The following is a 17,015-nucleotide window of genomic DNA, read 5'->3' as shown; positions in this document are numbered from 1 at the left end:
ACAGAGAGAGACCAGTGAGATCCAGAGAGATTGAGGAGGGGGCAGCACGGGGGGCCCTCCGCGCTCTCCCAGGTCTGTGGGTTTTCTGAGTCGTGGCCTCTGCTGAGGGTCACTGTTCTCCATGAGCGCTGCTGACCGTCTTCTACTGCCTCAATCTTTACATTTCTAAGGTCTCCATTCTAAACGTTGACCTGAACACCAGCCCCATTAAAAACGATTCTATGAACACAGCAGTGACTGATGGGCCGGTGGTTGTGAGAGCTGGGTAAACGTCAAGAGCAGAAGCAGAAGCAACCTAAGTGCCCACCGACAGATGACTGGATAAGGAAGATGTGGTACATATATACAATGGGATATAACTCAGCCCTAAAAAAATGAAATCTTACCATTTGTGACATGGATAGACCTAGAGGGTATTGTGTTAAGTGAAACAGGTCAGACAGAGAAAGACAAATACCATATGATCTCACTTATATGTGTAACTTAAGGGACAAAACACATGAACAAACAAAACAGAAACAAAGTCATAGATAGAGGAAAATTGATGGTTACCAGATGGGAGTGGGGTTGGGGGCTGTGAAAAGGGGAAGGGATTAAGAAGTACAAATTGGTAGTTACAAAATAGTGATGGGCATGTAAATTACAGCATAAGAAATATAGTCAATAATACTGTAATAATTATGTATGGTGTCAGACGGGTACTAGATTTATTGAGAGATCGCTTCATAAATTATATAAATGTCTAATCACTACACTGTACATCTGAAACTAACATAACATAATATTGAATGTCAACTACAATTGAAAAAAAACAAAAACAAAAAGTCCAGGGCCTGAGGCCCCCCATCCCTGTCATGTCATTAGGGCTCACAGTTAATACACATACAGATGGCACAAGTAACCTGGCCTGTGATGACTGAACTGTGCTTATCCAAAAACACCAACCACCCATCTCTTAATCCCATGAAGATTTAATTTGAGTGAACTCTCTTTGTAAGCACGTTTCTTTCGTCTTCCTCTGTACTGATTTTCTCTCTGTGTCTATTTTAAAGTTCTGGGAGCTAATGGGAGCAGAAGAGGAGTGTCCTGATGTTCTCATGATGAGAAGGCTTGGGAAACATGGCAAATGAACAATCATTGATTAACTAAATATAAATAATCACATTTCGACCATGAAATTGTCAATCGGCTGATTTCCTAATTGATTTTGCCTATGCTATTCAAGAAACATTGTGTTTTCCTAAACAGATACTCTGGACGGCCAGAAAGATGGACAAGTGGGTCCTCGAGTAAATTCAGCCTGAAAATCACTGGAGGCAAAAATGACAACACCGAAGCAGTCCCCCTTCGGGCACACGCGAGACGGCGGGATCTTCAGGAAAGACACCGGAGCTGGGAGAGCAGCAGGCAGCGGAGAAAGAGGAAGACGGCGTACGACATGGACCGACTCCATCACAGAAGCCCGAGGCACGAGTCCACGGGCGCTGAGCAGGGCCGCCGAGGACGGGACACTGGGGACGTCACTCATCCACAGGGTCGCCGGGGTCGGAGCCGGCTCAACAGCATGTAACACATGTTCGAGGCTCAAATGACTGTAAGAGTTTATTCACATCTTTCTCTCTTCTTTTATGGACATAAAACACCAGGAATCGCCAACTCTTAAACTGGACCAGGTTGTCACTGGGTAAAATAAATAGGAGATGATCAGATACTCCAACCCAGGCCATAAGTTGATTCTGTAGTGAACGCAGACACGATGCGCTTTCACATTCTGGATACCACCACGAATAACTCACAGAAGGACTCCCCACCTTACCCCAAACCCCGTGTCGGACAGGTCACACCGTGACGTCATCCCTGACGGGGTCTCGCCGACCGCACAGGCTCTTCTGTGGGGACCCAGCGGTGCTGATGCCGGGGCAGTGTCTTTTGCGGAGAGAAGGGGTCGACTCTGCGGGAGCTCCGCCGGTCACTTCAGCATGCTGCTTAACTTTTTTGTGCCTCAGTTTCCTCAAAGGTAAGGAGGGAAAATCGTAGTACTTATTTTCACATTGTCGCTTTAAATGCACAGATGTCTACAAAGCACTTAGCTGTATAAGCGTTTGCTCTAATGTTGATATTATTAACTTTTTGATTGGTCCGAGGTCTTTTCCCAGAAGGAGACATCCCACCCTTTACCAGCAACAGGGGTGTCTCTCGGGTATAACCGTTGTTCAGCTCAAAGGCCGATTTCAGGGCCGCCTCGGAGCCCACAGAGCAAGTCCCACAGAGTCTGTCTCCCTGTCCCTCACTTTGCCTATCGGCCGCTTTCGTTTATAGAGCCACCGTGCACACTGCACACGGAGAACCCGGACTTAAAGAATTCGAGTGAAGTAAAATAGCCAGCCCTACAGCTGTAGCAAACACAACCAAAGACTGATGGCTCGGGCGCCATTTCAGGAGCCTGCAGTGCCTTGCCACCCTGAGTGCGGTATGGTCGGTTTCACGTGTGTATAACAATTCTACGTCACGTGTGACTTTGTTCTGAGCACTGCTGTTCAGGGGGCTCATGAATCCACTGACGGGAGGGGCAGTGACCACGCCATGCTCAACCGTGTGCATGTTATTTTTCAAACAGCGTGCAGCTGGTCCTGTGACGAATAAATGCAAATTCATTAGAAGCTCTCCCGAACTCAGTTACCCTTAGCACTAGAATTCCTCAAGAAAGAGGAATACTAAATCAATTTCTACCATTTATTCTTATGGAAGGTGAAACATTTTTTTTTGATATTAACCGGAAGTTCATGCCATAAAACATATAATAACATAAAAAAATTAAATCTCAGATCCAATAACATAAAAAATTAAAATCTCTGTACGGCAAAAGGCACCACAGAGAAAATAATATCAGTGTGTTTCACACATTGTTAATAGACAAATCCCCTACAAGTAAGAGACGACCGGAAGGTGCTCGAGGAGCATGCACACGGACGACCCCGTTCGCAGAAAAGTACACCGGTGAGGAAGACGTGAGGACGTGCAAATGCAACTGCTGATCAAGCCAAGACCAAGGGGATAAAACACTACTTTTGCCTTAGCATATTGGCGAAAATTTAAAATATTCGTAATATAACGTATTTATGAGGGTGGAGGAGGAAAGAAAACTTGATGGGAACGTAACTGGTATGACACGTTGAAGGGCAATTTGGCAGTTTCCATCAAATTTTTAAGAGGAGATAACCTTTCCATTTAGGAGGTAAAATGTGGACTATGTATCACAAAGGAACACGTTTCACACGTGCTTACAGATGAAGATGTTTAAGGGCTGCGCTGCGGCATTATTTGCAGGAGACGAAAAGCGAGAAACCATCACACCGTCTCTCAGGGGGCTGTGAATGGATGAACTTTGGGGCAGCCTGTGGCGGGGTGTCAGTCTCACTAGTTGATGCAGTAGCCCCCCTGCCCCATGTGAATGCTGTGCCCACTGCTGTCCCCAGCACACTGTCCAGTGAAAAAGGAAAGCTGCAGAATATGTGTGGCAAGGTCAAATCTTTATGTAAAAAAACCCCCACATTTTTCTATATTTGTATTTCTGTCTCTTTTTCTATATCTTTCTCTGTATATAATCTTACTTTCTTCAATATCTATATAACCCTATCTATTCCTCTATGTTATTCTATGTACACAGGAAAAGAATCTAGAATGACACCTAGTAAATTATCAAGAGTGAAAATTAGGGAAGGAAGGGAGTGATTTTACATTTTGCTTCTTACTTTATACAATTATACGTACTCTGAATTATTTCTTCTATGACACCTATGTATTACCTTCTTATATACAATGATGAAAAGTAGTAATTTTCCAAAAATGATTCTCATCCCTAGAAGCAGAAATAGCTGTCCAGAATGAGGCGTGTTCGGCCTGCGGACGCCTCTCTCGGGAGCCTTCCCGAGAGGACACGGGGAGGAGGTGCCTCTTAACAGTGACTCGGGAGACGCCCCAGGACACAGCAAAGGTCAGTGCTGTGCCTCTTGATTTTTTGGCCACATGATGGGGCCAGGACTGGTGATGTCTATGGCCGCCCGTCACCCCGGGGAATGAAGCAGGTGCAGGCTTGGAGTCCAGAGAGAACAGGATCTCTTCGATCATCGACATTGGACAGGAGGCTGGGAGAGGCTGCTGGAACTCGTCCCGTCTCGTGGTATGGGGTCAGGGTGCAACTGGGTTGAACACTATGAGTCTTCCCATCCTTTTTCTCCATCCTGTATGTCATGGAATGAAGGACATCTGACCTCTAGCCTCACTGATGTGTGTCACGGTTGCCTCGAATCAAGCCACCCTTCTGAATATCTTTGGTATGTCGGAGTGGCGTGTGTTAAAATAACCCGATATTGCTCTAGACACTGGAGGCCCTTCTGCCCAGTTTGCCACACACAGCATCTACTTCCACCCATGAGGGGCCAGGGCAGGTGAAAGCGGAAATGGAGTTGGTGACACACAGCGGCCAAGGATGAGCTGTGAGGACAGGCCAGGGGAGCTAGGCACAGGCACCCAGCACGGCTTCAGAGCCTGCGCAGCCTTCTCCATGCACGCCCGCAAAGAGCAGCGTTCTCGTTCACACATCGACTCCCTGCTCCCTTCACCCCACTCCCCAGCAGCCCGCTCGCCCCAGCCGGTCACCCTGGGCCTGCTTGCCCTGGCCGGACTGTCCCTCAGTTCCTGGGCTCCTCCTTGCCCTGACCACGTGGTCTAGAAGTGCAGTACATCAGAGAAACTCCTTGAAATATGTCCGCGAATGCCCTGGGGGAGGTGACTGAAGTTTCCCACTTTGATGGTGATGACCTGGGTTATGGCACAGAAGGCACCTGGCAGAACCCACTGCCTCGCCCCCAGGTACCACTTCACACGGGGCGAAGGGAGGGCGGCGAGCCTGCTCCACGCGTGTGCCTTCTGGCCAGACTGCCGCCCCTTGGCTTCCCCTGTGCACAGCCCGGGGTTCCCGTCACACGCACGGGGGTGCACACGTGCTGAAGAAGTGAGGGTCACAGGGCTTATAAACTTCTGAGCTCAGATGGGCCACGTGTACAAATAAGATAGTTTGCTTCCCTTCCCGCTCCCTCATGCCGCCGCCCCCTTTCCTCTCCCTCTTTAAGAATGAGCCCTTTCTCTTTCTCTCGCTCTTTTCCTGCATATCGCTAGGCGCCATCGGGGCTTGAGCGTGGCCACTTCAGAGGAAAGTCAGGCGGTTCCGTCCTAATGTGACCCGCTTTCTAACAATCGCGGCGCTGTCCAAAACCGCACAATAACCACCGCACAGCTTACAGGAAAAGGGGGTGGGCACCACACTCAAAAACTTTGCCAGTGCTTTCGGCCACGCCACCCCGAACACGCCCGATCTCGTCTATCTCGGAAGCTAAGCAGGGTGGGGCCTGGTTAGTACTTGGATGGGAGACCGCCTAGGAAGACCAGGTGCTGTAGGCGTAAAACAAACAAACAAAAAAACTCTGTCAGTGACACATAAAAAGATGATAGGAACCTAATAAAAAAGACTGTTTTACACATGTTAAATGGTTACGAAATACATAAATACTATAGAACCATGACACGTTATCTAGAAAAAGACCTGAGGTTTGCTCAGGGAGGTGAACACTAGAAGGGCTGCGGCTTGTAAGCTACTGAGAAACGGCAAGTGAGGGTCCCCGTGATGGGAAGTGGCACCAGCAGACGTGGACGGCTGCGGGCCATCGCACACATGGTTACGTGCGTGTCTGAGGTGCGCGTGCGTTTTGCGCGCTCCTCCACGGCTCAGTTCAGCTGCTGTCATTTTCCGCATTCGCCTAGTGTTTCCTGCACATAAGCAAACTCAAAATTCTTGTCGTACTCAAACTGTTCGATGCTATGCTTATCATGTTAGAATAAATTCTCACTTTCAATACAAGTGTTATAGCGGGACTGACTGACTATAGATAATAAAAATGATCACAATTTAAAGAGTAAAAAGCCAGCAAGACTCCAATGAAATGACGCTGTGAAGGTAGCAATAAGATTAGTATTTCTAAGCAGAGAATACATAATTCAAATAATCTGAGCCCCCTTATTCCTGCCCTAAAGTCCATCAGCATAGCGATAAATTCAAGTGAAATGCAAATTGGGCTCTACAACTTTGAAAAACACTGTCAATCCTGAGCTCCAGGAAGACGCCCTCACCAACACACAGCAGACTTCTTAGAAAGGCCTCACCAGACATTTTATCGATAATGTCGCTCAGCATGTGGCAGCTACACTAATCTTACTCCCCTCCCTCCTTCAGGATGCCTTGTCCCCTCCACCTGGCCCCCACCTTCCCGCTCAAAGCCCAGCAAACAACATTCCAGCCTTTACTGGCTCTCTCCCTATCACCCACGCTTCCTCTCTTTCTCACCTTTTTTCAAGAGTAAAAATTCCATATCTAGGTGGATTACTTTCCTATTGCTGCTGTAACAGATTATCATAAATTCAGTGGCTTAAAACAACACAAATTTACTATTCTACAGTTCTGGAGGTCAGGAGTCCAAAATAAGTTTTATGGGGCCAAACTCTAGGTGTTGGCAAGGCTGCATTCATTCTAGAGGGATTCTAGGGACAAATCTGTTCCTTGTCTTTCCCAGCTTCTAGAAGGTGCCTGCATTCCTGGCCTCCTGGCTCCACAGCACTCTGCCCCCTGCTTCTGTCATACAAGCGTCTCGACTGACATTCCTGCCTTCCTCTGGTGAGGACACTGGGCCCTCCTGGAAAAACCAGGATCCTCTCCCATCTCAAGATCTTGAACTTAATCTCAGCTGCAAAGTCCCCTTTGCGACCTGTGAAGGCAACTTATTCAGAAGTTCCAGGAATTAGGATGAGGAGATATTCAAAATGCTTAACAACTGATGTGCCACCTAAGGCAGGGGCTCTGACTCTCAGAAGGACCTCCGGTCCCAGTGCTGGAGCAGGCCCCCAGAGATGGCTGGCAGCTGTAGAGGGCTGGTGGGGCGGTGGGGCGGTGGGGCGGGGTGGGGCGGGGTGCTTCTCTCTCAGTGAGACCAAAGATTTTCGATCTTTTACAAGCAGCCAGGCCACAGCCGTGTGTTCCGGCCGAAGGCCCTCAGCCGGATCCGTTTGGCCTGTCCAGGCTCCTGCAGACTCCCCGCCCCACCTCGTCCACGATCGGCACACGCCTCCTGGGACCATAGCATGTCCTATGTACTTCAGCCCCTTCGCTCGAGATGTCTGTTTAAGCCTCACCATGACCCTGTGATTAGACTCTACACTTATTTTCCTGTTGCAAGAACATAGCCAAGGTCATATATGCTATTACTTGTCAGAGCCTGAATTTGAACTTGAGCACTCTGATTTAGAAATTGAGCTCTTAACCACTGTGGTTAGTGTCTTCGAGGAGACTCACATCTCTTTAGGCAGATAAGGAATGCTTGCAGAAAGACGACACAGGCAATGTTGAGGTGCCAAGCGGCAACCCCCAGTCCCTACACAGTTCACAGGTTCACACAGAACCCTCCCCTACAGAATTTAATGTTTATAGCGAAGATTTCTTGGTCATAGAGTAAGAAGTCTTATTTGCTCTGGAAGACCAAACCTGAATACTTTTGAATAGATATTCTATGATAAAAAGATCATAGTCAAACTTCAGAGCCAATCAAGTCCAGACTACAATTTATCTCAGCTACATAACATTCTAGAACAAAGTATAGCTGTGCGCAGGTAATGAAATAAAGGAATAAATAAAATCTAGAGTAAGAGTTTTATCTGTAAGACCTAACTGACTGTGGCTAGAAGATTCTATTCAACTTTATCGAAGCGGCAAGGAGCGAGCAGCCAGGACAGAAGCGGGAAGGAGGACGATCAAACCACTTCTGGGTGTGCTTATCGACTTCTGCCTGTCAGAGTTAGCACTGTGGTCTCCATCCCCAGGGGGAAGTACACCTGACAGAAATAAGTAACACTGCACGAAGGGAAAAAGCATCATTTATGGGTATTTTTAATCTTGCTGTTTGAAAAAGAGTTTTTGATTTGGACAGGCATCAGTGCTTTGCAGCCATTTAATTGAAGCATCCTATAGCAGAGACCGACATTAAAGAGTGTCTCTTCTAATGGAGGCAGAGTGAAATCTTGACCGGGGGTGGCATGAATTTCTGCAGAGTCCCTGAGAACCACACATTCTGTGTGGAAATCAGACTGTTAAATAAACTGTTAGGGACCAAAGTTAAGGTTATTTAAAGATGCTTTGGGGGAGGAGTTGGAAGCAGATTCTACTTTAAACCCTTTAACCTGATTAAGAACCTAAAATATTCTTGCTAATTTGGAAAATACCCCTGATCTTTAAAATTTCCTAAAAGGTAGCTCTCCTCCTACCTTTCTGATGGAATATGGGACGGTTTCAGTCAAAGGCATAGCTGTCACGATAAGAAAAAGTCCTGCACAAAGGCGCCCGCGGCCGTTTTACTCATTATCGAAGTGCCTTATGACTGTCAGGGGAACAGGTAAGATGCAGGGAGATCAAAGTGTTTTTGTTTACTTCTTTCAGATCTTGTAGTACCTACTGTTTACCATGCACACGCTTTGATTCATGCTGAAAGTTGGAATTCACCCGTTTCTCTCTTTTTCCTGTCTAAGGTGCAGATGGAGCACATTTCGGTGACTCCATCGATCCCTGCCCCCACGCAGCAGCACACACACGTACACCTAGCCAGTGGAAAAGAAAAAGCGTTACTCACATTCATCCACTTCACAAAGGTTTCCAGGCTGCGATGGGAGGGCTCTACCTCTCCCTGAAGGATGAATAAATAGGTAGCGTTACTGACGACCTGGTCACAAACTGAAGTGAAAACTGAGACCAAGGTCTTGCTCCATTGGCACCCACGAGATCCAGTCCTGGCACCATGCAGAGGATAATCATCTACCTGATGGTCATCTTCTCGGGGACAGTGGCCCATAAGTCAAGCCTCCAAGGGCAAGATCGCCTCTTGACTAGAATGCGTCAACTTATAGATATTGTTGAGCAGCTGAAGAATTATGTGAATGACTTGGTAAGGCCATACTTGTGACAACAAAATTTAAATAATATTCTTCAATTAATATAAAAAGAGCTTTTTGACTTATAAAAATAACTCAGAACGAATTTTCTTTTGCTCTAGGAACCTGAACTTCTACCAGCTCCAGAAGGTGTAAAGGTAAGACCAGTTGAATTTATTTGTGAATCTATATCTGATATAAGTTTTTAAATCCAATTAAGAAAGGCATTAACATGATTATTTAGGAATATACTTAATTTCAGTGAATTTGGAGGAGTAATAATTGGTAAAACAGTTCTTTCTATTTTGGTCAAATATTCATTAATTTACCAACAAGCCAACCAATAAAACACTACATATCTTACAAAATATATTTTTATCTCCAAATATCTGAGTACTCCCAATTAGCACTGTTGAGACAGAATAACAGAAGTAGAAAGTAAAATCTATACTATGATCAGTTTCTGAACGAGCAATTATATTTTAAGAATCCTTGTGCATGAAAGTCTTGAGCCTTCTTTATAAAACATATCTAAGAAATATAGACATATATCATAAGAAACAGAATTCACCTTTTAATAATAAGAAAGAAAAAGAAAGAAAGGAAGGAGAGAGAGAGAGATAAAGGAAGGAAGGAAGGAAGGAAGGAAGGAAGGAAGGAAGGAAGGAAGGAAGGAAGGAAGGAAGGAAGGAAGGAAGGAAAGGAAGAAAGAGCAGATCACAGGACAGCCTGGAGGAGCCGCAGCGTGGGGAGGAAGGCGTCCTGCAGAATGTCATTCTTGCATACCTTGGCCTCAGCGAATCTTCTCTTTGGCCTTCGGTGAGGTCTTGTGAAAGGACCATTTTCAACAACTCATCTCATTTCTTAAGCCATTTAAATGCCTTCGGTCCCTGAAAGACGAGGTCTAGCATCCAAGAGTGCTGTGTGCTGCTCTTTTCCTTACTGACTTTGACCTAGTCTTCAGGTTTGGCACTCTGAGAGTGCAAAGGCCAGTGGGGAGCGTTTTCACTGCCAGCGGCCTCTCACTGTGTAAGTCAGAATAACTGTAAAAGTGCTACCAGTAATCAGGGCACCACGAAAGGGAGACTTATGGAGATACATTGCAAAGAAAACAATTATCGTAAATGACTGTGTGTAAAAGTTTAGAAAGTGAATGAGTCACAACTATTGCTTTTCTCTAAAATTCACTCTCTAGCTCTGAACCTAACCACTCTCATTTACTAGGCCCTGTTCTAACAAGCAACATCTAAAATGAAAGTAGCACGTTCAGTTTATTGGAAAGACTTTTCCAATAAGTAAGAATATTTCTAAATCAATGTCCTAATTATCAAAACATAGACTTTTCGGCATCTCATGTATTTTGTTTAACTGCTGTGGTTAGAGTTCTTTCTCTAACTCTAAGTTTTTGTGCCGCAGTCTGTATCTTGCAAAATAAGAAATAAGAAAGATACCCTAATTTCTAGCTTGAGCTGACCTAGTGGGTACTTGCTTTATACACTTCGTTAAAGAGATATTTTTTATCTTACATCATAACATGAGGATTTTGTTTCAGTGACACTGTGGCCATCTGATAATGGGATCAAGCAGTTCTGGCTGTGATCCCAGTTGGTAATGGTGTAACTAAGGTCTTTAAGCTATGTTGGCTGGCAAACTCAGGAAAGAAGGAAATAGTTCAAGGCCACGGTCATGTTGTTTCAAGTTCTTCAGGGCTAGCATCAAAGCAGGGCTTATAAGAGTCTCAAAAAGGCTAAAAATTTTAATGAAAAGAAATTCATTTAAATTTTGCACATACAAGCTGATATGTAGTGATTATCTAAGGCCTCTAACTGGCCTCGGTAGGCATCTCTCTTTCTCTTTGTAATCATATAACTGGGGGTCCCAAACCGGTGGTGATTTCAACTCTCCCCTCAAATTCCTGCTGCCAGAACAACTCTCAGTGCCTGGAGAAACTTGTGGTGTTCACAGTTGTATATGTGTGTGCGGTCGGGGGTGGGGGGGGCGGTAGTTTCTATTGGTATCTGGTAGATAGAGGCCAGGGATGCTACTAAACATTCTAGAATGCACAGGACAGTCTGACAACAAAGAATTACCCAGCTCACCATATCAATAGTGCCACTGATGAGAAACCTGGACTTAACCGTAGGTAGTGTGTGGGACAGAGGTCCTTTTGCTTAATTAGCAAATGTGCTCATACAGGGCTTTCTCTGGTGGGGAAGGAGTATGTAGGGGGAAGGAAGTAGGTTAAAAATAAGCTATAAGGAGGCATATATTTTCAAATATTCAATTGCAAAACAGCAAAGTCTCGTGTGCCTCCTTGCAAAAGCCGGGCTTGACTAACCGAAGAAGGGAGTGGTTTGTTACTCTTGCTTTTGACTCCCTGACTGCTCCCCCAGTTCTGCACACTAAGGTGGGACAGGTACGTCCCCGTGTTTCCATGTGCTAAAGGACAAGGGGAACGAAGCTTCACCATCAGAGTCTGCTGGCGCCAAGCACGGCACAGGAAAGCCTTGCTCATGCTCTCAGACGGTAGCTACACATGAACTTGGGGTCACCTGGTCGACCGCACAAGTGTCGGGGCACCTGCAGCTACCTGGACCGGGGTTAACCCACGCGCTCCCCTCTGGGCGCAGCCTGCTGCGGGGAGCGAGCGGCCCCGCCTCCGCCCCTCGCCTTCGATGCGCACCTGCAGCCAAATCCAGCAGCTACGCGTCCCGGACGCACGCTGCCACGGATGGCTCCGCCGCTTGCAGAAAGCACGCAACAGACCGCTGCTGGCTCCTGGGACAGGACAGGCAGGAGAGAGAGCCCGGCCCGGCAGTGTGAGCACCAGGTGCCTTTTTGGGGGTGAAATCCATCGTCACTGGTCTTGACCACCCTGGCAATACTGCCTCCAGGGAGCTGGTTCGGTAGCTAATTCTACGGAACCTAATTTTCTTTCAACACATACATGTAAATGTTAACTCAGCAAAATGGGCCTCTGTGAGAAATGCTGGTTTCTCATATCAGCACGGATGAAGCAGTTAGTGTTTTCAGTTTCAGCTGGAAAATTTACCTCTTTAAATATGAATATTATTTTTTCCAGTAAGTTAAGCCGGTTGTGGTCAAAAAGAAGAGAGAAGAAAAAACTTCAACAAACATGAACATGTGGTTTTCAAGGAAAAAAAAGTGCTATAATTAACATTTATAAATAGATTCTATTAAATAAGCATTTTGGCAAACGTACGGAAAGGACACTGTCTTGTCCTTGTGAGAGGCAAGCTGCTGTGACACGAGGAAACCAGATGAGCTGGTTCTCGGCTTGTGGCTGTGTATGCAAAGCAAGCCGAGGCCGCTGTGTCTTACAGATGCATGGTATTAATCAACATGCATATAGGGTAGGCATATGGGTTGGAAAATGCAAAGCAGGCCAGATGCTATTTTCAGCTGACTGTCCATGAGAAGACTCAGGTAATACCGCTGTGCATGGGACGGCCCTTGCAGGATCCGAGAGAGGCTGAGGTCTCTGATTATTTGCCCGTGGCTTCCATACACATTAGTGAAAGGAAGATGTGGCAGCTTTGGGAGGGGGTGGAAGAGCACCATATACACGCACTTGCTGAAAGAAAGAAGTAACTGGGATACGAGTTCTTAGATTGGCATTAAAATGTTGCCAACAAGTTAGTATAAACTTTGTTCCTCCGATAAAGTCCATTTCATTTTCAGTTCGATTTCAAAGATTTTGACTTATTTGCTAGTCAGCAGTAATTTGACTAAACCAAGAGACACATTTTTGGTCCTTGTTCTGTCCACTTCTCCATTCTGTGAGGCTCTTATTTACTTATTCTCTTACTGTCTAAGTCACTGTCTTCCCTCCCATTGGCTGGGCAAGTCTCGAATTCTGTTCCTTGACCACTTGATGCAGGCAGAATCCCACCCGACCTGACCCGAGAGTGTGAACAGCCTTTAGAGAAGCCGTGGGTGGTCTAAGGCAGGGGCCTGACTCTGAGATGAGGACTGCGCCATTGGAGGCCGGTGCCCACTTCCTTCCCTCAAAGGAGGGGCTTCAACTCACTCACTTCACTTGTCAGTTCCACAAGTATTTCCTGGGCGTTCGCTGACAACAAGACGCTATGCCAGGCTAAGATGCTGCTGTTAAATATTCTTACGTGCATTGTAAAGAAAAACAAAAAATGAATGAAACAGATTCTTAGTCAGATTACAGTGTAACTCACCCCAAGCTGCAACCAGTCACTGTGCAACTTTTAGAGCCTCGTAATTCAGAAAGTGTGTCTTAAACCAAACTAAGCCTCCCTTACTCACAAAACACGAAGGCCCTGCACACCACCCCGCTCTCAGCACGGCACTGAGATGGAGAACCAGAAGGTTCCCCACAGGGCGCGGGTACACTGCGGGAGCCTCCTCTCTAGCCCGAAGCCAAGGAGCACATGAAGTCATTCCTGGCTAGTCTGCGGAAGCGAATGTGACCCAGGACACCATGCTAGAAGTTGAAAAAGAGGACCGGGCAGGTCATTTTTACTTTCGGAATAACTCTTGTTAACATATACACTAATTTTCTCTCTTTCAGAGACACTGTGAGCGGTCGGCTTTCTCGTGTTTTCAGAAGGTCCAGCTGAAGCCAGCAAATGCGGGAGACAACGAGAAGACCATCAACGTGCTGACTAAGCAGCTGATGAGGAAACTCCCTCCCGTAAATTCAGGGAGAAGACAGAAACAGAGACTAGTAAGACTGTTATCTGCTGTCTATTTTATTTGCACTGGTTAACTATACCCAGCCCACTCTTCATGTAGCCAGAGGCTCAGTGCCTTTCTTCCTGTTACACCTAATATACGGTGCTGTTTTCAGACACGAAGTCAGCTCTTCAAAGTCCACAGACTTGAAGTGCCCAGAACCCTACCTGGAATTTGCTGACAATCTGACAGCTGGAGTAAGTTCATACAGCTCCCCAAAGCGAGGGAGTCACTAGGCAGAAAAGACAATTGCAACTTAGGAGCTAAGAATGTTTTGGTCACATACAACTTGTGTTCTTATCGACAGAAGCTAGATCCTGGTTTTCCTACAAGAAAAGAGATAGCCTGTAAGAGACCAAGATAAATCTAGAACCTGGCCTTCCTCTCTTAAAATACATCACTGTCCTGTGCAATTGCAGAGTCGGCACTACGTTTAAATAGATAGAGCCTATTATTTGGCTGGGGAATTTCAATTGTCCCTAATTTGGGGGGCCCCGAGACCCTCTTGTATATCTCTTCTTTTGCCAATGCAGGAGCCATGCTCACACTGTCATGAGCAATTAATCAAAACCAGTGGATAAACACATAAGATAAATTACTCTAATTTTTTTTTTTTATCAGTTCTCTCTCCTCCAAGGAATTTCACATGTGATTCAAGTGAAATCTTAATTACATTGTCAAAATTATTTTTATTCCTTTTGATTTCTTGGCCAGGTTGTAATGTGAAAAGCACCCCTCTCAAACTTTCCTCAGAAAGAAGGGAGCTGGGTGTGTCTTGCAGAGCCAATATCACAGACTCCAGAAATGGCAGTGTGGCACTGAGCTCAGAACTGTCCCGTTAGGCCCTTCATCTGACAGATGGGAAAGTGAGACCAAAGAGCTTAAGTGACTTGTCCCGAGCCCCACTAACAGTAAGAGCCAGAACGAGAACGAGGATTCATATCTTCCACCTGTCAGTCAAATGCACTCATCACAACATCAGACTGGCATTAGAGATGCTGAATACCAAGCCATGGCCTGGTGTCTGGCCTCTTAAGAGAAATAAGGATAAAAACATAAACCATGAAATTAATATATATATGTTTATGTATATATGGGTGGGCAATACACATATGAAAAATTGTTCACTCTCCCTATAATCAAATAAATAGAAATTAAAACAAAAAAAATCCTATTTTTCCCAATTAAAAACTGTTATACCCAACAATGGTAAGAATGCTCTATGTAAATAGAGGTAAAATTTTTTTCAATGTACATCAAAAGCCTTAAAATTGTCATCCCTTTAATTTAGTGATTCTACTTTTAGAAATTTATCAAGTAAAATAAACAAAGACGTATATGAAAAACTATTCAGTTTTTTGAAGCACTGTATAAAACGGTGAAAAGTTAGAAGCAATCTATGTGCCTCGAAATAGTAATAATTCAGTTCTATTTGGAATACAAAGCAACCACTGTGTGTTACATTCTTGAAGAATATTTAATATGTAGGAAATGCTTGGAATATGTTAAGTGTTAAAAAAAAAAAAAGCAAATTACCAACTAGTGTAAATAATACAAATGTGAAAAATCACCAGGAAAACATACGCTGAAACATTGCAGTGGTCTCTGAGAATGAGGTTACACGTGAATCTCCCCATTTTTATTTTCTGAACAATTTTATGCGCTTCTCAAATTTTTTCAGTGAACATGCTTTATGTCTCTTATTGGAAAACAATAAATTTTAAATGAACATTTTATTCAACAGGAAAAACATTTTAAAGACTGTTACTTTTGCATTGATTTCTAGACATGCCCTTCATGTGATTCTTATGAGAAAAAGCCACCCAAGGAATTCCTAGAAAGACTGAAATCGCTCATCCAAAAGGTATCGAATTTAAATTGTATTTGATTTTCTACCTCGTCTCCATCCATACTGCATCTGTTTCGGTTACTCATGGTATGCTCTCTCCATAGATGATCCATCAGCATCTCTCCTAGAACACGTGAACTATGAAGGTTCCTGAGGACCTGCCTTGAAGCTGGACACTATGTTACACACTCTAACACAGCAGTGAAACTCACCTCTGGGTATTCCGAATGGAAGAATACAATATATTAGTGATGGGGGAAAATCTCAGAAAAGTGTTCTAAGTCAGGATTACTTCCCCAAATTACTATGCAGTACTTCAGTTTAATTCACATGCTCTGTGTTTGGTCAACTCGAAAAAACTTTCTACTAAATTAGAGTCTGATTTCCTACATTATGGATTTCTACGACTTCTAAAGTTTTTACTTTATTTTACTGCCCAACTATGACATTTCTTGGTTGGAGGAAAAGCTTAAAATTTTCAGGTAAAAATACAGTTTGAGAATTTATTGATCTTATATTAACTTTGATCTTGATTACTGCAAGAATGAGGTCTCATAATCATAACTTTAAAAAGTTATATACCTTCATTCAAGCTGAAAAATATAGAGGCATAAAGTCAAAATGGAAAGTTGAAGGCTTTATTCTTTTAAGAAAATGAAAACTGAATGTTTAAAAATGTGTATCTGAAGAGTTTACTTTTTATCTCAGAATATCTAACATATAAATATTTAATTTATTTATGTACCAGGGGGATAGCTTTACCAGATGGCTACAAAAAAGGTCTTACTTCTTTATCGGGATTTAGCAAGTATTTAAGTAGTGTACGTATGAATGTATTTATGGAATAGACTCTTGGTCTTTGTTTTCTTTAAGTGTTTAACAGTACCTTCCCCAACTCAAGTCCGCTTATAAGCTAAAACTTTATGCTTGTGGAAGTGGCAATTGAAACTTACAGAGGGGACACCTGTCAGGTGGTCTTCTGGAACCCAGCAGAGCTTTTAAAAAGTCCTGTAGCTTTCTTCTCGACTCGTTACAACAACTGCATGGGAGAGAGCTGACAACTCCAGATGTCTGTTTCCTTCCTTCTCTTTTTTTTTTTCTTTCCTCTTTTAAAATGACAACTTATGTTTGTATGCTTGGCATAAGGCAAGTTCAGTCAAACACAGAAAATCAAAATCAGAAGACAAAGTGAGAGGCCAGGACCTCTGGCCTAATAGAAAACAGACTTTTGCATCAACATGGGTAGTAAGAACAAGCAACCTGCTCTAACTGCCACTTCACATCACCTCCAGCAGTTTATTTAAATATGAAGTTAAAAACTCTAGAAAAATAAAATTCTCACGAGAATGTTATAAGCTATTTGAGAGTCTCTCATTAAAATGGCTGTGAGTGCGCAGGAGGTTGTTGGGTG

General features: G+C 44.3%; 1 protein-coding gene and 1 pseudogene across 1 annotated transcript; both read left to right on the top strand.

Moving 5' to 3' along the window:
- The first annotated feature begins 5,342 nt into the window (after positions 1 to 5,342).
- LOC120616301 (uncharacterized) lies at positions 5,343 to 5,460 on the top strand (annotated as a pseudogene).
- A 3,050-nt stretch (positions 5,461 to 8,510) lies between these two features.
- IL21 (interleukin 21) lies at positions 8,511 to 16,664 on the top strand. Its single transcript, XM_039879552.1, has 5 exons — positions 8,511 to 9,041; positions 9,150 to 9,185; positions 13,592 to 13,747; positions 15,542 to 15,619; positions 15,709 to 16,664. Exons 1-5 carry the CDS (start codon positions 8,895 to 8,897, stop codon positions 15,730 to 15,732), a joined length of 441 nt encoding a protein of 146 aa, XP_039735486.1. The 5' UTR covers positions 8,511 to 8,894; the 3' UTR covers positions 15,733 to 16,664.
- The last annotated feature ends 351 nt before the right edge of the window (positions 16,665 to 17,015 follow it).

This window comes from Pteropus medius, unplaced genomic scaffold (genome assembly GCF_902729225.1).
Source record: "Pteropus medius unplaced genomic scaffold, Ma_sr-lr_union100, whole genome shotgun sequence".
NCBI lineage: Eukaryota > Metazoa > Chordata > Mammalia > Chiroptera > Pteropodidae > Pteropus > Pteropus medius.
The sequence above is the reverse complement of the archived record's forward strand: the minus strand, read 5'-3'. Positions and strand labels throughout refer to the sequence as shown.